General features: G+C 31.4%; 5 protein-coding genes across 6 annotated transcripts; 3 read left to right on the top strand and 2 right to left on the bottom strand.

The window, feature by feature from the left end:
* Positions 1–1251: 1251 nt before the first annotated feature.
* Bm10161 (karyopherin alpha, putative) lies at positions 1252–1692 on the top strand (the record flags this gene model as incomplete). The annotated part of the gene is made up of 2 exons (XM_001893128.2): positions 1252–1401; positions 1468–1692. The coding sequence occupies 2 exons, from the start codon at positions 1252–1254 to the stop codon at positions 1690–1692; spliced, it is 375 nt and encodes a 124-aa protein (XP_001893163.2).
* Positions 1693–3632: 1940 nt separating this feature from the next.
* Bm10162 (Protein kinase domain containing protein) lies at positions 3633–7233 on the bottom strand (the record flags this gene model as incomplete). Its single annotated transcript, XM_001893127.2, has 11 exons — positions 3633–3746; positions 3888–3991; positions 4148–4244; positions 4508–4696; positions 5009–5124; positions 5457–5538; positions 5649–5771; positions 6146–6310; positions 6430–6612; positions 6706–6811; positions 7217–7233. 11 exons carry the CDS (start codon positions 7231–7233, stop codon positions 3633–3635), a joined length of 1296 nt encoding a protein of 431 aa, XP_001893162.2.
* A 427-nt stretch (positions 7234–7660) lies between these two features.
* Positions 7661–9248, top strand: Bm1378 (Uncharacterized protein; the record flags this gene model as incomplete). Of its 2 annotated transcripts, none has more annotated exons than XM_043082862.1 (4): positions 7661–7738; positions 7991–8170; positions 8378–8543; positions 9205–9248. In XM_043082862.1, the coding sequence occupies 4 exons, from the start codon at positions 7661–7663 to the stop codon at positions 9246–9248; spliced, it is 468 nt and encodes a 155-aa protein (XP_042938796.1). The 2 variants fall into 2 exon arrangements, with proteins under 2 accessions (XP_042938796.1, XP_042938795.1); XM_043082861.1 differs by having other exon boundaries at positions 7988–8170.
* Positions 9249–11641: 2393 nt separating this feature from the next.
* Positions 11642–13438, bottom strand: Bm17136 (Uncharacterized protein; the record flags this gene model as incomplete). Its single annotated transcript, XM_043082860.1, has 4 exons — positions 11642–11791; positions 11951–12031; positions 12215–12385; positions 13394–13438. 4 exons carry the CDS (start codon positions 13436–13438, stop codon positions 11642–11644), a joined length of 447 nt encoding a protein of 148 aa, XP_042938794.1.
* A 5074-nt stretch (positions 13439–18512) lies between these two features.
* On the top strand, positions 18513–19711 carry Bm17135 (Uncharacterized protein; the record flags this gene model as incomplete). Its single annotated transcript, XM_001893125.2, has 2 exons — positions 18513–18579; positions 19017–19711. The coding sequence occupies 2 exons, from the start codon at positions 18513–18515 to the stop codon at positions 19709–19711; spliced, it is 762 nt and encodes a 253-aa protein (XP_001893160.2).
* Positions 19712–20036: the final 325 nt, after the last annotated feature.

The raw sequence follows: 20036 nt of genomic DNA, 5'->3' as shown, positions 1-20036 counted from the left end.
ATTTTTGAATATTTGACCATTTAAACAAAAAATAAAGTCTAAAAAATACACTTTGGGGCAAAATTTGTAATCATTACTGATTTCAAGAAGTTTAGAAAATTTCGAAGAGTTTTTGCAAATTCAGTATTTAAATAAATTTTAATTCGTTTAATTACATTTTGATCAAGTGCTAAAAACATTAGAAAAGTTGTGATTCATATATAAATTTAAAAATTTTGAACCTAGATATTTTATTTTGATGCAATTGATCTGCTCACATTACTTTTGTGAAATTTCGACAATTTCTAAGAGTTTTTGTGAAATACATTATGAAGAAACATTAATTATGTTTTTTTAGTTTTTGCTAAATTTTGGTTAGGCTTAGGCTTTGTTTCAAATTTAAAAATTTTTGTGAAAATGCTTTTTGTAAGACTAGGAATTAAACTGTAGTATTATCAAATTTCATCTTAATTAATTGATGAACTTCGATAAGCTAGATAATACTAGGGAATGTCACTATATGTCAGTCTTTCGAGAGCGTAACTGCAACGAATGGTACTGCATGCTGCATGCCGACATACTTTAATGGTATTAAAACCAATGATGAGATGAAAATTGTTGTTAGAAGTAGTATCGACTGAGGTCAGGTGGAATCTACAATTTTGTATATCTACAATTCTGGCAAAATACGGCAGTGTCCATAAATATTTTGTTCGCAAATGATATAATTTATTTGTTCTCTAAATTATAAAACTAGAAATTGATCTCATCGTTTCAAAAAGGAATCAACAAAAAAAATTAAACTCTAAATGTTGTAAAATCTACTAGTTCAAGGTGACAAAAATCTTCACCAAAATTTCTCTGAGCATCATGAAATCTCGCAATTAAATGAGATAATCAAATTAAAATTATTGAAATATTGATTTAAAAATTTTTTATCACAAATCCAGCAATGAATTAAAAAAGTTTTGTAAGTCGCTATTACATAATTGAGTTTTTATATCAATTTTATCTTCAGTACCTTGCAAACTCTTAATGTGAAAAAGAATTTCATAATTATGTGAAATAATGCATAAATATTAAAAAAAGTAAGGAAATAATCGGTAAATTTTTGAATCAAATAATCCAATAAAATATTAGTAGCAATATTGCCAATAGAACAATACTCATATAAGCAGTAAACAGGCTAATATAATTCAGTAGTTAGTTAATTGATGTTAAATTTAAAAGCTAAAATTTTTACAATATGCTAATAATTCATTTGGATCTATGATGCCAATTAATCAAAAACATGAAATAATGTGGATTCATAGTAATATAGCGGCTGGTTCACAGCGACAAATTGATTTACTGTTTGAAACGAATGATATCGTTGAAATACTTATTGGCACATTCTATAACGATGATCATCGCATTCGCAAGGTTTTTTTAAATCGTTTCAAATTGTAATTTCATAAAAGTTCATTACTAATTTGCAGCATATTTTAGGAAATAGATTGGACAGTTATAAATGCGTTAACTGGTGCCAGTGAAAATCGATCACGCTGGCTATGTGCAAGCAACGTGCTTAGTATAGTACCACACGTGCTCAATATGCATGCTGAGCATGACTTGATAGAACGAACACTAGATGCTATTGAATTGTTGATCGAAAAGCAAATCAATTATTTTTTTATACTTGAAAATTATCAGATTATGGAAGCGTTACGTTAAATTGCTCAAAATCAAAATAATTGCTATGATATACATGTTAAGATTGGTTATATTGGCTATCATTAATTTTAGATGAATAATACTCGAAGATCGTTATGTAGTTTTGTTCCACCCACTAAGCAGAGATTAACGGAATCTTCTAAAGTAAAGTACCAATGTATTAATCTATTAATAGCTCGATGAGCTTAAAAAAATTGTAAACCTATTAAATAAAAGAGCAGTATTTTGCCACTGTTCTTGCTCATTCATTTTTATTGAGTCTACATTGTTCAAAATCTGTGCTTTGGTGAGAGAGAAATGAGCTTAAATGAAATAAAGAATAATTGAGATGCGAAGCTATTTCTTAAGAATGGAAATACGAAAAAACTTGCCGTATCCTGGTAATATTACCGAAACCCTCTTAAAACAGTAGTCCGATTTAAGGGAAAGCATACATTAATCTCTAAAAGAAATAATCTCTATTCTCTTTCTCAACATACAATTAGTTCATAATGAAGAAATATATAACACGCTAATGCATTCTCATTCTCCAGAAATATATGTGATAAGTAAGGAATATACAGATTGTATTTTCATCTGAAATGAATAAGATATAGAAGATTAAAAAGAGGCTTTCAACTTCCAAAATCGTAAAAATGAAAACTGAAATCATTTTTCTTTTCAGCACATAGCAATTATCTTAAATTGAGTGACTCCTAGTTCAGACTAAGAAAGTAAGCATGTTTCACCTAAGGTTTCTATGGAACGACTACCACCAACACTTTAACCTCTAACATTATAATTACAATAACCAATAAGTGACACAATGCCAGAAATGTATGGAAAAAAACAAAAAACAAAAATCCCGAAACAATACAAGATGGGCGAACACAATATAATAAATAGTAACAATACCTAACATCATTTAACGCACTTTATTAGAAAGGCATTATTTAGGCCATAAGAATTTTATTTTTTTATAATAACAGCATGTTCACCCTCCGCATAGATATATATTTTATTTTTATTGTTTTGTTTTAAAAGTTTCTAAAATCAAATCAAATTTACTCTTTAAAATAAAGCAGTATTTTCCTACACATTTGTCATTTTAAATGGTCATTATGAAACAAATTTAATTGTGAAATCACCGAGCGCATAGTACGAGTGAATATGAGCTATTAAAAGAATTTAAATAAAGTTCTGGTCATAATGGCAAGATCCCGCCTACCTTGATACTTGTTATTCTCTAAAGTAGCTTCCACATAAAGGTGATAGTTTATGAAATACCTCAAACAATTTTTCATTTGAAGCAGAAGTAGAAACTGATTAACAACATAAAAAAGTGTAAAAATTGCTTTTTATGACATAGAGCAAATGTTATCGAAATCGAATATAAGCATAACTGTAATCTTTATTAATCTATTCTCTCTTCTCTGTTCTCAAACTCAGATATACTGAGATCATAATCTCATTTTGAACAGTATAATCCATTTACCAGATGGGAAGAGTTCTATTAATACGTGATCAGTGTTATACGACCAAACAGCCAATTCAACCATATGAAATAAACTGAAATGTCTTAAAAATCATGAAACAGTCATAACAACAACGCGCTAACGCCAGACCCATCCGATTCAGACACTCTCAAATCGTGGGAACCTCTCACTCCCTTTTGTTAGTACGAATTTTACTTCTGCAACGCGCTGTCAACACCTATGTGAGGTAAGTTTCAGAAGGCAAGTTGAGGAAGGCTCAGGAAGATAGGGTGGTCGTTAGCCACAAGTATTTGGATTGCCACACTTGTATCGGAATCCGTGATATGCAATGACCCTTTAATGATAACTCATTGGTCAGTCGATAAGAGCTAGTATCTATTTCTATTAATACTTCGTTACCACATTTTTGCATATTACAATAGAGCATGAGAGTACATTCTTTTATTTATTATTATCTCTTTGGGATTACTGCTTCAAATTCTTCGGCATATTCTTTTCAACATCTGATTTCTTCCTACTTCTGCTTTTTGACTTTCCTTTTGATCCTTTAGGGATCGGATTTTTAACCCTCTCAGCAGTCTAAAAAAGCATTCTATAACTATCATAATCTCCAGTAGTACATCATATATAAATGTAACCTTACTCCTTTCTTATAATGTTTATGAATGTACTGATTTAGTTTATGAAAATAACAATTCACTCTAATAACCGCAAAGTTACCATCGGTATCGGCGACAGTTGTAATTTTTTGACTTCTAACTCCTTGATTGCTTCATAAGTTTTTTCAGCGAGAAAGTGGTAGTCTGGTGGTTTCTGGGGATTTGCTCAAATTAGCTTTTATTGTTGCAGTAGAGATAACTTATAAATAAAACAGTGGAATATTATTTTATATTTTGCTGTTTTTTTTTTCTGATACATAAAATCATTCATCATTTAATTCAGTTTAATTTTATCAAGCTTGTGTATGTGCAAATAACAACCTGTTTGAAGGTATGCGTTAATTGCATAGAATTGGTCTGGTAGTGTTTTCAGGAGATAACGAGCAGGACAGTACATTGATTTCAAATATTTATGTGCCTAAAAGAACACTAAATAAATATACATTATTACAACTTCATGCAGAAACAAGAACTTGAAACAAAAGGAAGAAAAAACATTAACTTTGAGCTTATTTCGTCCATCAAAATTTGCATTCAAATTGATGAACTTTTTTATGAATGTAAATTTGTGTTAAATGCTTATAATTTTCTTGTCACTTCTATTCCGTCATTTTTTTTTTTTTTTTTTTTTGGATTCAATGTGAATATATTTTAGGATTGATGGAGCAGGAATATTCGCACCCGTGTATTATTTCTGTACGTCCATGGCAGTGGTTGAATGGGTTCACGTTCATTTGCAAACAGTTCACACGTGACATAAAGCCAGGCTATGAGATCATCAAAACGTGTCTGTTCACGTCCTTTTTGTGCATGCCCACTTGCCCATTCGGGTGTTCCACGAAACGGACAACACGTCCGTGGTGGTCGTATCTCCAAAAAAAAAAAAGAAAACGTCTAAGAATTGATTTGAGAATGAGCTTAAACTTAGTTTATTGACTGTATTGTGGTTGAAACAACATTCATGAAAGCTAACTTCGAGATATTACGCAGGAATAGCTACTGTTGATCTAATTTCATTCGACTATTTCAGGCCCATTAGCCATGAGACCAACATTTCTTGTAACTAAGTTGATAAAACTCATCATGTATACTTCTTCAGAATGGTTCGAAATAGTCCATTGCATTTATTTTTAATCACTGTTAGTCAAGAGTTATGTTGTATTGATAAAAACGCAAAGTTACATCACTTTCTCCATCGGTGTACATCCGCGCCATACCGAGATCAAAGAGCAATGCAATCGGTTGTTCTCTTGAACACAAACCCATATTATCTGGTTTCAAGTCGCGGTGTAGAAGTCCTGAACATGTTTAAGTTTTCGATATATTTAAAAACTGACCGGAAATTTGAAGTTATTTTGGTTGTTCTAAACTTTCTTACGCTTCACTATTAAAATGATGAAGTACGTTGAAAATGATCTTATTAATATCTTTTTCAGTTGATAATGAGGTACAGTAGTATCGGTGATACGTCTGGCTATACTTTTTCCAAACTGACAGCGGCAGAAAACATTTCTACAATCGCTTCTTTTACACTCATAACTTTTGATGAGTGTAAAATTTTGATGTAATATTATACAAGAATACATCTAAAGAATTGTAATATCAAAAATCTGCAGCATTTTCTGAGCACCTTGTGCATGAAGATCATAAATTCCTTTGAGCATTTGCAATGATATATTTGCCGCACGATATTTTCTATGCGCTCCTTCTACCTATGCAATTATCAAATTTTATTCTTTTGAAATTATTTTGTCTACAGTACAGAAAAAAGCACGCTCAATTAATAAATGACTTGTCTATAATGATTTCACCATCTAATTACCTCGTAGATGTAATCTTTGACTGGCACCGCTGCTTTTTCCAGCACTACAAATTCCATACCTTCACCGTGTTGGTCCGCAAGCATACCCTTGTCTAGCAATCGGACGATTGATGCAGTTTCGGACTAAATTTCTTTCATTTACTATTTTTAAGCGAAAAGTTATGGATTTCTTTACTTTCTCGCAATTTCGAGAATATGGAAAGTTACATTGACTACATAAGCTTCAAATTAGTGTATTAAACGGTGTACTTTTTTTCCAGCCGTCCTTCTTATTTTTTTAGATTTAAAATGGTTTACGTAGATTCTTAATTATATTTTCTCTATGTTTTTAATGTGAAAAAAAAAGATTGATGGTACTCACGGACTAATTTTATTATTATCAAAATGTTCGATCCGTCCTTCTGTTTTGAAATTCATTTTTGCCTTATACTGTATTTTCAACACATCAAATGCAGAAAACAAGAATCATTATTCTCATATTAAGTATTAAGCTGTACTCTTTTAAACATCGTTTCTAAAATAAATCCTTCCCACTCAGCTGAAACATTGCCAGCTTCGTTGGCCATCGATTTAGCCACTTTAATGACACCGTATACTTTTGTGACAACATCACGAACAGAAAATACCACACCATATGTACCTTGATTGATTGTCTCAATTACCTGGACATGATCTTATGACTAATTTTTCCAAATTCATTACATAATTTGCAAAACCACAACGTTTTAAAATTTTTCTCTTTGTTATCTATCCAAATGGTTAGAGTCCACAAAATACTTACTTGCCAACGTTTGTTGAATGGTGCAATGGACTTCAAATGCTCAACTAGTTCTTGCACTGCTTGATCTTGCTTTTCCTGATCTCTTTGACGATCACTCCCCGCCACTTCTACATGTTTTCCGGATGCCTTTTGACTATGTGCGACGCGGCGATTGCTTGGTCGGTTTGCAGAGACACATGAAAGCTAAAAAATGGATTTCAAAAAAAAATCTGTAAATAAATTCTCTACTACCTAAGTGATCAAAAGCTGTCACTGAATTTGTAACAGAAAAATTACTTGTCTGGTGGCAGCAGTTTTTTGGGCGCTGAAAACCATTCGCTGATTTCGTTTAACTGATGTTTGCTGATCCTTTACCGATTTCTTTAGTTTTGTTTTTCCTCTGCTGGAAATGATAGATGGGATACAAGAAAGATCATTAGATTGAGCGATTATTTAATATTTAATTGTTAAATTGTTATTTATTTGATATTATTTAATTTTTAAATTATTCTCTATAAGATTCATATGTTGTGCAGAATCTTTTGAATTTGCTTGCTCCCTATTTCAGCGTTTAACATACTCACATTACCTTTTCTTCTCTTTGAGGTATGAAAAAGTACTCCGAAACTACGAGCAGGATGAAAATGTCTCTTGAAAACCAAATATATACCAATTAAATTAAAACCAGTTAGGGAAGTTGTATCAATAATTTATTTATCTTCTAAGAAGTCTCAGAACACCTGTGGCTTTTCTTGCTTGACAAATTCAACATTCATTGTGTAGTTATTTGATTACCTATGGTACATACTTTTGGAAAAAAGGCATGACTGCAATACTCGTTAGTTCTTTAATTGATAAAAATGAGTCAGTTCAGATACATTCAATTATTTATAATGCTAAGGAAATCTTTATCTTTTATGAATTTATGAATGCACGTAAAAATTTGTTGCTTATGCAAATTATGGTAATATAAGTTGGAAGTCCAGTTTTGCATTACTTTAGGATTTAATAACCTGAAAGATGAACATTATAAGAAATTGAATTTAACTTCTAGGAAATAAGGAGATAATTTCATTAGGAGAACAGCTAAAAGATCATAATTTTTGATATTGCTTTGAAGTTTGATAGACACGAAGAAAAGTCCTAGGTAGAAATTTGAATTTTCTAATAAAGTTTCATTTAGACTATCACTATTAATTGATCAAAAAGACAAACAAATAATCAAACATTTATGCCAGTTCGAAAAGAGTGAATGACATCAACCGGTCATCTTTCTGTTTCCTTTTCAATATTCCATTTAGCACTATATTGTGGCGATGTGCTAGCAAAAGTAAATTATTTCCAATCATTTCGTATCGCACCATAATAAAGTAGTAGTTAAAACAAAATAATTCCTTGAAGAATTAATAACAATATTTACAAAGTATACTGTAGCTGAGAATCAAATAAAATTTATGCGACAAATTAACAAAGCAAATATGTAATTAGGTATAGACAATTAGGGATATAGCAAATATGTAATTAGGTATAGTCAATCAGCAATTATTAAGTTACATCTTAATATAAATTTCAATAATAGCAGCATGTGAAAGATCCGCAATGTTTATGGACTCCCTGGTCATCATGTACAGTAACATGCGTGAGTAGAGGGTCAAGTTCAGTCTATTCCCAACAATGGCAACGATTTATTTGCAACAATGTGGATAAGTCGAACAATAATTTTTCCACTTCCATAGCAAAATTTCGTTCCTGTTCCTATATGGTATAATATTCTTTATAATCTCTGTGTGTCAAAATTCAAACCACAAGTAATTCCTAAAAGGAATCCTGACGTCTAGTATCCGGAATTCTGATGTCATATATAAAAACGTGCTCCTTTCAGATCGAAAAACAATCAAAACAGAACTACGTAGACTTGTCTTGTGGAATTGGAATTAGTATCATTTTTCATTATGCATTGTGTTTGCAGATACCTTTGTGTCTATCAGATGAAGGTTTCTCAGTATCATTCCAGAATTATTTCTTTTTGGCAATATTTTTAGCTTGTATATTGCTAACATTTTTGCCAAACATGATTCTGGGTCTACATTACACGCAAGTCTGGTTTTGGAAAAGTCGAAAATCTGAACAGAAAAGTGAGTAGTCTGATCATCTTTTAAAAAAGTGCCTGCTAATAATTTCTTGTCGAATCGAACTTGAAGTTCTTTAAAATTTCTAATAAAAAATGAAGAGATAAAAGAATCAGCGCCAGTTGTATTATCGGATAGATTTCATTCATTAGCAATATATTAAGTTGAAATGAGAATGCCGTCTTTCCAATCAAGATGTTTTCTTTCTGTAAAACTTTTGAATCGATCTAGCTATGAAGTATTTGCAGTATACTAAACCAAAAATAGTGACTAGCAAACATTTCTGAATTTTAAACCATTTGAAACGGTATAAATGTTTTATCTCCTAAGGGGTTAATGTTGCATTGTTTGACCTGGAACTATTTTTTTCGTTAGCACGTTCAACGAATATATGGAAAAGAGAAAAAAAAATTACTTAGACAAATTAAAACAACGAACAATAAAAAAAGTTGGAAAGAAAAGCATATTTAAGTCATTTTTCTAAAGCACTATATGGATGTGGAAGTTCTAAAATAGGACATAATGATAATTAAAAATAAGCAAGTTGGTAACTCAACTATTAGTTTGCATACAACCTGGATAAGGCCAATTAAGATCAAGATTAAATTGTGGTCAAAAAGAATTTGAATAAGCCATTAACTTCAGTGATTGTATTTTTGTATTTCAGACCATGTAAGGAGTAGCAGTGCACAAAAATCTACATTTGACTAATTACAAGAATGATCAAAAATCTATTTCTTGTTAAAAATTCCCTATAAATAGTAAATCGAGTGATAATTTGACAATATCGACGAAATATGATTCTCATGTAAATTTAAATTTAAAGCTGTATTTGCAGCAGTAGATTAAAAAGCTTATTGCATTTGTAAGAACTTTAATTTTTTAAGTTAAGTTTTTGACAGCAGAAATAAAAAATAATGAAGCATTTGCAGCAGAATTACGATATTATAAAACGACACATTAATGGAGGAAAATTAGAAATGGAATGAGGATTTTAGGCACAGCAATAGCAATACAAAAGTTGCTACAAACACAAACTTTCGTAAAAAGATTATTCGCTTTCTAATTTTTAGCATTTCTCTTTTGTCCATGATCAAATTTTTTCCACTTAAACTTCCAGAATAAGCAGATTTTTCTAAATAAAACTTTAGTGGAAACCCAAAATCACATATGAACTAGAAAAAAGCCCCAAATGATGAGAGGGAATTAACATTTGACATATCTTATCATAATATATATCGTCAATTACAAAGATAATTCAATAAATAATATCACATCATTTCTACATACAAGACGAGCACAATATAAGCTTCTCCTGGAAAAATTATGGAATTGTTTGAGGAAATATTTTTAGTGAAGATTCTGTTTTTCCTGTATTTTTGAAAACTGAATATTTAATAAAACGCAAAAACATCACTGGGAGAAAATCATGAAATAAAGTTATCATGTTCTATTTGTAATTTATCGCAATTTTAAATCCGTAAAATGGCGAAAAAGAAAGAATAGGTAAAAACCATATGAATATTGTAAAAATTAAAAATAAGTCCATATCAAACTGTTTTATAAATGGCATTCAGATCAATGATACCTTGATTATTTTCATAAACTTCAAAAAATCAAAAGCTTCCAATTTGATGAGGTGGGGTGCAAAGTAAAGGGACTAAAGAACGCGGATAGGGCGAAAAACGTTTTCTCTTAAAATGGAAATGAGATCAAGAAAAATACAATATATGAAAATTTCAAATTTAATAACTACAGTGACTAAGGAATTAGGAAGTAATAAAAATAGACAAGAAAAACACATGAAACTAATTTTTCACAATACTGAAGTTTCACTATTGCTGATATATTAGCAGCGTTCTTCCGAAATAATAATAGTAGTACCATGGTCTTGCTTCTTTTACTTGTATAATTTATTAAATTTTCTAAAATTAATCTTCAATAGAATGTACTTACTTAAGGTTTTGCAGTAGTCATGATCATGCTCTTACATGACTTACTTGCATGACGTCTACAAAGATTTTAAGGATTCCATCATATTTACGTTTAAGTCCGCATATTATGTTTAAATTCATGTTAACTTTATTTCATTGTTGACCATCCCATCATATGGCTATCTTTAAGATAGCTGAAATATCAAGAATAAAGAAACTGAGACATGTTAACTCAGAAGCAACAAGTAAAAAAGACCTTATAGAAAGAGTTGGGCGATTTCCATAAGATTAAAAATCAATCTATCAAAATTTTCATGGAAATGTTTCGAAAATAGCAAAAATCACAATGCTATTTGAAGTGCATTCGGCATAAGAAAATCATACAACTTGGCCTGTTTGTTTGACGTTATTTCTATTATATTTTTGGATAGACTGTAGATAGCAATATACTAGAGCATTTATCTTATTCGCTAAGCAAAGTTCTAGACTGTTTCAGCTTTTTCAAGTTGATTGGAGCGGAAACGTCTCAAATCATCATCTTTAAATTCAGATCACCAGTCTGTATACGTTTACACTTTTTTAGCCGATTTTTGAACCAGATTTTAACATTGTGCGTTGAAATTGGTGGATAACTTTGTCTATATTGACAGTTGTTCAACGCTTCAGTATAATGATCAATCTAAAGTTGTAAAAAGTTTATGCTGTCTAAGAATAATATTTATTGGCAAAATTATACTGAATTACAGAATGATCTCGACGCAGAAAATGTCGAGCATTCTTATATTTTTGAGATCACTGTTCAAGCTGAATTGCTAAATATTTTATATTCATTTTCAATCAATCATCTCTTCTTCAGAGAAAAATGCAATGCGTTTCGAGTGATTTCGTAACTTAAAAATATGCGAAAGTAAGTGAAAAGACTACCCTTTTTCTAAACAATATGAAAACAATCACACACTAAAGTAATCTAATTTTGCTGAGAGTTAGAGAAAAACAAATGTTCGAGGATATGACTTGCGATCTATGCCGATATTCTTAAACTCGAATGTATATCTAGAGTTTCCACAAATACTAATAACAAATCTAGCGTAAAGATTTGTAGCAAAGTATGATGTGGATTTTCTTCAAACCATTTCTCTAGGACTGGTAACTCCGTGAGTGGATCGAACATTAATCTTGATCGAGCGACTGTATTTGAGGGTGTCTGTATTTGCTGTGGTCTTGATATCCAACAGTGTCTCCACCGGCTGGTTTCGGCGATATTGACGCATGACCACTATTTAAATCGAAAGATATTTCCGGAGATGAACTTGCAGAATCCTACAAAAAATTAAGAAGTATAGAAATATTGTTCTCTAAATATCCAATGGTACATAATGCTTAAAAAGGACTAAAAGTATTATTCAACATGATAGGCTAATAAAAGATTGAAATATTCTCTATGAAAAACTGCATGAATACCTGTTTCAATACAGAAACCTGATCAAAACCACAATCGCTGGCGCTGTGCACACTAACATCATCATTCGGTGTCGGCGATTCTGAGCCTCCTTCGATATGCTAAAAAGTTTTATTTGCTTCAAAATATCATAATAGTTGCTCACATAGCGCAAGAGTTATACAAAGCTGCTTCATATATCTTCATTCATCAGATTTTATTGCCTTTTGCAATTCCACGAATACAATTTAAATTAATTTGATCAGATCAACAAGCATACAACTAATAAAATTTCAGCAAAATACATCACTACCGCTTCCATTCGCTTGTTTGCTATCCAACAAGCTATTAAAATCAAATTTTGGACGGAATTCACCGAATGAATTAGAATGTGACTGAGGTGGAAGTGAAATGGATGACAGTCCACTGATAATGGTCAATGTGTAACGATAGTACGATTTGACTGAGGTGATTTCCTACAAAAAATTATAATGACATAATTTAGTAAAGCATTAGTATCAAAATTAAATTGCACAACTGTTTCTAGCAAAATTTGTCCGAAAAAAAATTCAAAATGTTTTTGCATTTAGTTTCTAGCATTTTTTTTTTAGCATCACCACAATGTGAATAAGCATAAGTCAAACTAGATTCTCTCCCTTCATAAAATAATCAAAATTATTGTGATGTAATGATAGAATCAAAGTCTTCGTACATTACTTAAGAATTATTCCGATCTTTTCTGAACAGTGGTACCACTAAAAGATTCAAAAGATTTCCAAGGTCGAAACTTTTAAAATTGAACGTTTTTTCTCAAATAATGCCTCAATAACTTCTGCACCATTACTTTAGGTTTAAGGTTTAAGGATAGTTCCTCATCAATCTGTATTGCTTTTCAAGAAACTAAATTGGAAGATATTATTTACTATATTAAAAGTTGATTATTAGAGAAAACTAACTTCATGGAAAAAGTCGGAATTTGATTTTATGAAATAGATAACAATAGTTTTTTATCAGCCATAATATGCTCTAGTTTCTTGTCATTTTTTTCCGATATAAATGAATGGGAAGCAGCTGACAGCTTTTGTTAATTTGCTAAATATGGTGAATAGCAAACCAAATAATGAAATTTCATAAAATATAAAGTGATAATTTTTGCCGTCATTTTCCTATCCGCCATTTGATTTCTCATACCAATCCAGAACATGCTATTCAAAAAAAAAAAAAAAACAGATGAGGTAGTAGGATAAAAAATCCGTTCTAATGATCAAATGTAACGAGAACCAAACTTGCTGGATATTTCAAAATAATACTATGCATGCATTTTCCATGATAGTTTTTCGTATTCCGCACGTTCCAGCGACAAAATTAATTACTTCAATTTAAGCGTTAGTTATTCAACTATGTGCGACTAAAATATCAAGAATACAAAACCTATTAGCAGCACGTTGATTTGCAAACCAATTACAGATTTGCTGATACGTTACTTTAACATTATGCCGCCGATAACTGGAACCATTGAGTACGTTCATATAATTAATCAGTTTCTGCCGGGATGGATTGTGGTCGGTACGAAACCATCGTTCCAACTTTGGTGTTTCCAACAAATGGTTGAACCTTGTGATATATGGACTGCAACGATGTAAATTATTTGGTTACTCCTCTAAGCAGTTAAAGCAACTCCATATCTGATAATTCAAGAATCTATATTGCAGAATAAATTCAAATAATTCTATTGAAGAAAAAATACTCTTTAAGTAATTATTTGAATAAGAAATGTGTGAAGGTAAAGATATCATTAGATAAGATATATAGCATACTATCATTAGATGATTAGATGATCAGTTGCGAATATTTATACTTATGTGTCTAGTTTCTTATATTCCACTTATCAGTCCTATAGCTCTCATAAATTCATTCTTGGCAATCCCATCATTTCCTGTATCAAATTTAAAATTATTTTTGATGAGGGCGATTGAATTCGTAGTTTAAGCGGTCCCTCATTTCTCTAACCCTCATATAACATGAAATATGCAAAGTGGAATGTAGAGAAACGAAAGGTATGTGGAAAGTGAATACTGCCAATATAAACACCGATAGCCACACGACAATGGATAATCTTATTTTGGTAGAAAGCCATTTATGGTGATGACCATAAATTCATCCCCAACTTTAGATCATATACAGTCAGTTCCAGTGCATCACTTGATATGTTAAATTTGATCTCTTGATACAGAAATGCGTGAACAATTAATAGCACATGAAATGGATGAAATTATGACTGATTTTGTCGGCTTTTCTTAGAAGATTATTTTATGTTCGCCTTATCGTTTTATTTATTATTTGTCAACTAATTAGATACCGATTATTATATATATGTTTGTTTGTTGATCGTATATTTTCATCGTTAAAGTTCGCTGATTTGATACAGGTCACTATGATTAATTAGGAAACAAATCTTAATTAAGCTTCGCTGAATTTTTCTTTTATCCTGGACTTCTTGCAAAGTTATGGGAATCGATTTCCATCGAGGAATTGTTTACATGACTGTACCTTTGAACTCTTTTTTCACTTCATCTTTACCCCTTTCTCCTTATAAGGTGCCTTTACTTTTTCTCCTCCCTTTTGATTTCAATGATCCTCTGAAATTTTGTTTGTTTTCTTTTTATGGTGAAATTTAGTGCTGAAAGAAAGTTATTACTGTCGCAGCGCCAAACCCAAAGATAGTTGCTGTTTGTCTCGTCGGGTTGGATCGCTCTCTTTACGATACAATCGCAAATCGCAAAGGCTGATACGCCTCTGCTGCTCACTTCGGTGTTTCCCACTGTTGATCGCTGCTCGAAGCCCACTCCTAACCCTTTACTGCAATGTTAACGATACTGGGTACAGTGAAAGGACGAAGCAACAGCAGTAGATACACAGAGCAAATTGATAAGTTGTGATCAACGCGCTCGCTCCTCAACTGATTATAAATATTGTGCAACTTGGCCTAAAGCAAATGAGAGGAGCAGGTATGGAAAGATGACAATCGCAGCTTGAAGGGACACGATGACTATCACTGTGAAAAGCAGCCAGAAGCAGGAAATTATCCATCCGTTCGCGAATCAGTGGATTTAGTTTTCGAGTGACTCAGAAAAGAATTCAAGTATCACTAATGAATACATGCACCTAATTTATATATTTCACCCCTTTCTCCGTAGCTTTTCAATTTCTAAACTGTAGTGTGCAACAAATTAATTTTCACTAAAACTTGAGCTGCATCTCAAACATATTTCTCTCATGTGCTTATTTACATCTTTAGAAATTCAGATCTCGAATGGCCTCAAATACATTGATAAAGTAATGTGTATGTTCGATTTTTTTTTTTGTAATTGACCATTTTTTATTTTCATAAAGTGAGATTTAATGCTCGTCAGACAGAGTCCCAATTATGTAAACTGGACCGAAAATTTCAATAAATAAAGCAAAAGGTGAAAAAGCAATCGAAGGAAGAAATAAGTCGAACAATTTCATAAGGGAATTGGTTCTTCATCCACTAATCTATTTTTCCTTCCTCCTTAATTTCGCTAATATTATTTTTATATTGCTTTAAGTTTCAAGTTTGTCACCTTCACACATAAACTTCTGACTATTAATTACTTCCATATTATCAATTATAAGCTTCAAGAAGCAAATTTATGACACTTATTACCAAAATCAGTCTGTAGTATCATGAAGGCAGTCAGTATACGGTCGTCTTTTTTTAAGTAAATGAACCAAAAAGGACCAAAAAGCAATCATTTTGTAGGATACTACTCTTTTCACAATCATTCTTCAAATTGCAATGAAATCATATTCCAAAGATGATGTCGCGAATTATAATTTCGCGAAAAACTTCTAACTGTCACGAAATATTTAAATTATTATATCCAAAACTAACAAATTCCTCTTATCTAATTCCTAAATCTAATTTACATTTACAAAATTCATCTCACACCTGATGATTCAATTTCCGAATATTTTTGCATTTGTAATTCAGCTATGACTCATACTAATCTATTTCCTCCTTTCATACAATAAAACTAATCTTGTTAAATAGCGATAAGATGTGATAAAAATAATTAACACCTGCAAAACTGTTTAGGGAAATCATTACATTGTTAACAATCTTGTTTTTTCATCCATAGAAATTCTTCCATCTAATTTCCATTCATTAAATCAGTCTTATATATAAACCAACCAATCCTTCTATAACCATCATTTGCTTTATGTGGTATTAGGATGCGTCTAATACTTTATAATCTCGTATTATTTCACCATTTTTATATTATTGCATTTTATATAGTTTACGTGTTTGTTAATCGGTGTAGCATCCGTACGATATGTATAAAGCGCTATTATTTGCCTCATGTTAAATAAAGGTTTAATTACCCAAGTTTGAGGTTTATTAATCTTCCTACTGTATTGCAACAATTCGAATATCAACCAACAGACAACCTTTCACGACAGATGAAATATGAAGTGATGATAGGAAAAACTAAGTGATTGCTTATGCTTATATAGTTAACAACAGAAATACTGTCATTCCCTAGCCTTTCAAATTTGTTCAAGCAATTCGATTATTTCCGTATTTGATCGGGAACGAGGAGGAAGGAAATGCTGCTGAGAGATGACTGGTGGGCTTGCGATGACGGTGAATGTGATGCATAAATTTGTGCATTCTCTCTATGGATGATGAGGAATGACTGTGAAGATGGAAGGGAATAATGTATGAGAATAGAAGTTTGTAAAAAGCTTGCAGAGCTACTAATTCACCAACAATTCCACATGCATCCAAATCAGTGAATAAAAAAGCATTTACTCATCTTCTCTCTATATGAAAAGGAAGATGGAATTCTTGATATACACCTGCATATCATATGACACAAATTTTATACTAAACAATAGCGGTTGTCGGTATTCCGGAAGGAGATTCATCATTTCTTTTCATCATTTTCCACTTTGCAGCTTATTGAGATGAATAGTTGCACGAAGATTAGATTCCTACCCTTCTCTAATCAGCTAAGTACATAACAAATCTATTTCTATCTTAATCTCCTGCTCTCTCATCAACTAAACTTCAGCTCATACAAAGCTAGTCAGCCAGTAAGGAAGCAACTTTAATCTAAATATGACCAAATTTAAGTCTTAAATACATACTGTACAAATGAAGGTTCTTTAAACTAGAAGAGCGAACTAGAATCAAATCCTCGCAAATTTCCACTCTCACTTCTCTCTCTCATTCTTCTCCATCTTTCTTGCCAACTTTTATGACAAGAATGCATTGTAGAGTTAAAAAACTACGAAATGAATGCTCCTGACCCAATACATTTACAAAACTAGGAAAAAAAAAAAAATAATAAAAATGGCGAGAATTAGTAGAATGAAAGGAAAATATTGTGATTCATAGAAAAGTGTCGGAGAATGCGCTTTTCAGAATTCTTTTATATAAATCCGTATTTTAACCGCTGGTTGGTCCTATTTTCCCATTACTTTTCTAATACATATTGCACCCTTATTAGCTTTAGAAAAGGCATGAATCATTCTCGTTAAATTATCCAGAAATTATCATATATGAGCGGTTAATCAGTTGCATTGAGATTTGTGAAGATCTATGGTTAATTTAAACATATATTGTTTGTATTGTTTGTTTACTTATATATTCATTTATATGTATGATTTTTCGTTGGAGCTAAATCTGTCTAGTTTCTGTCTAATTCAAAGTGAACCTTAGCGAGAATGTTAGGACCGAAAGCTATAGATAAATAAAAAAAAATGGAAATGTCTAATGATATTGAAAAATAGCTGCAAATTTATTCTTCAAAATAATTGATGCATTTTTTGCACTGCTTAGAATAAGTCATTTTCTTATCAAGATATGACCAGGAATAGATAAGATAAAGAATGAGGATTTCTCCACTCTGCAAAGGACAAGTAGGCATATCTCGAAAACCTCTCTTCTATAAAAACGTTGAAATTTTGTGAATTATTTTCATCAAGAATAAACTTTTTCATACTAAAATCAATGAAATCAGTTCTTCCGGATTGCTGTACAAGTGGCGCCTTTAATAGGAGAATATTCAAGAATAAGTATAAAAATGTATTACTGTTAAGTGTTTCAACTTCTCAATGAGTATACCCACAAAAATTTCCCAAAATCCTCTAATATGAAATGGTAAAATCTTTCTAGGTAAAAACACTCCAACCGACAAAAAGATATTGTTCTCATCAAAGATTGAATCCTATCACTCAAAGAGATCAAACTTCTGCTAAAAAAAATATCATTTGGATTTGGGTCAACACACTTTAAGGGCCTCAAACAGGGAGGCAGTCTAATCAATAAAGAACATATTTGGAGTTACACGACAAAATGTAACCGTTTTCTTTCGACATGATTATTATCTAGTTTATCTAGTTGTTCCAACAATTCATTAATTGTCGGAATTTGATCAAAGCTGAGCATTGATGGTTCATCACCGGTTACTATTTGCAATATCAGGGATTAAACTTATCTGATGGTAAGCAGTAAGCAAGACTATAAAAGCAGGGACTAAAGCTATCACCAATTAATCCCAAGCAAAATAAATAATGCAGCACTTCATCGATAAGAACAATGATTTCCAAATAAAATTTTCGAACATTTGGATTACCAAGGGTAAGTAACTTCTCATGTGTCAAAAAAAAAAATCAGTCAAAATAATAAGACATTTCTGTATATGCAAATCAACATAATAAAATACTTCTGTATTGCAAAAAAAAATTTATGCGAATTAACCCTATGTGTAAATTTTTTTTTGTGTAAATTTTATCTCTTTCTTTGAGTTGCTTTTGTTCTGTTATGAAACAAAGAAAAAGTACCACATAGTTTTTAACAGTAAATATTGAATTGAAATGTAGATCGATATAATTATTCATTGAGATTTTTAAAGTCTCAACCTTGTAAACTACGTGCAACTTTAAGAAGCAACACATAAAGACATGAACAAATTGAGAACTACTCATTCACTCATTCATTTACTTTCAATACATTAATGCATTATCACTAATGAAATATGGAGTTTCGGGAAAATCCAAACAATTAAGAGTTCCCAGATTTTCAAGCAATTCCTCCATACTTAAGCAGTAAACGGCAAAAATGTATTGAAAATGAATGGAATGAATGGAATGAATGGAATGAATGGAATGAATGGAATGAATGGAATGAATGGAATGAATGGAATGAATGGAATGAATGGAATGAATGGAATGAATGGAATGAATGGAATGAATGGAATGAATGGAATGAATGGAATGAATGGAATGAATGGAATGAATGGAATGAATGGAATGAATGGAATGAATGGAATGAATGGAATGAATGGAATGAATGGAATGAATGGAATGAATGGAATGAATGGAATGAATGGAATGAATGGAATGAATGGAATGAATGGAATGAATGGAATGAATGGAATGAATGGAATGAATGGAATGAATGGAATGAATGGAATGAATGGAATGAATGGAATGAATGGAATGAATGGAATGAATGGAATGAATGGAATGAATGGAATGAATGGAATGAATGGAATGAATGGAATGAATGGAATGAATGGAATGAATGGAATGAATGGAATGAATGGAATGAATGGAATGAATGGAATGAATGGAATGAATGGAATGAATGGAATGAATGGAATGAATGGAATGAATGGAATGAATGGAATGAATGGAATGAATGGAATGAATGGAATGAATGGAATGAATGGAATGAATGGAATGAATGGAATGAATGGTTGGATGAATGAATGAATGAATGAGTGAGAATAAATGAATGAATGAGAATGAATTAATCACGATCCATGAATTGTGATTAACGTCTGAGTATCATACTTACATGAATTAAGAGTATGAATGAAAATGCAAAAGTTTCCAAACAGAGAAGGAACGAGAAGAAACAGTTCCTTCCAAATATTGCTGTGTTATCTCTTTATCGGTGTTTGTCTGAAAAAAAGAAATGATCAATTTATTTTGTAATATTTCCTAAAATTCATCCCTAAGAGTAAAGCTTTTCACCAATTAAGTAAAACTCTATGTATGTAAAATCAAATAGACCAAGTATGTTCCCCTTCT

Source organism: Brugia malayi, assembly GCF_000002995.4.
Source record: "Brugia malayi strain FR3 genome assembly, contig: Bm_016, whole genome shotgun sequence".
Classification (NCBI taxonomy): domain Eukaryota; kingdom Metazoa; phylum Nematoda; class Chromadorea; order Rhabditida; family Onchocercidae; genus Brugia; species Brugia malayi.
This window is presented reverse-complemented; position numbering and strand designations above follow the sequence as displayed.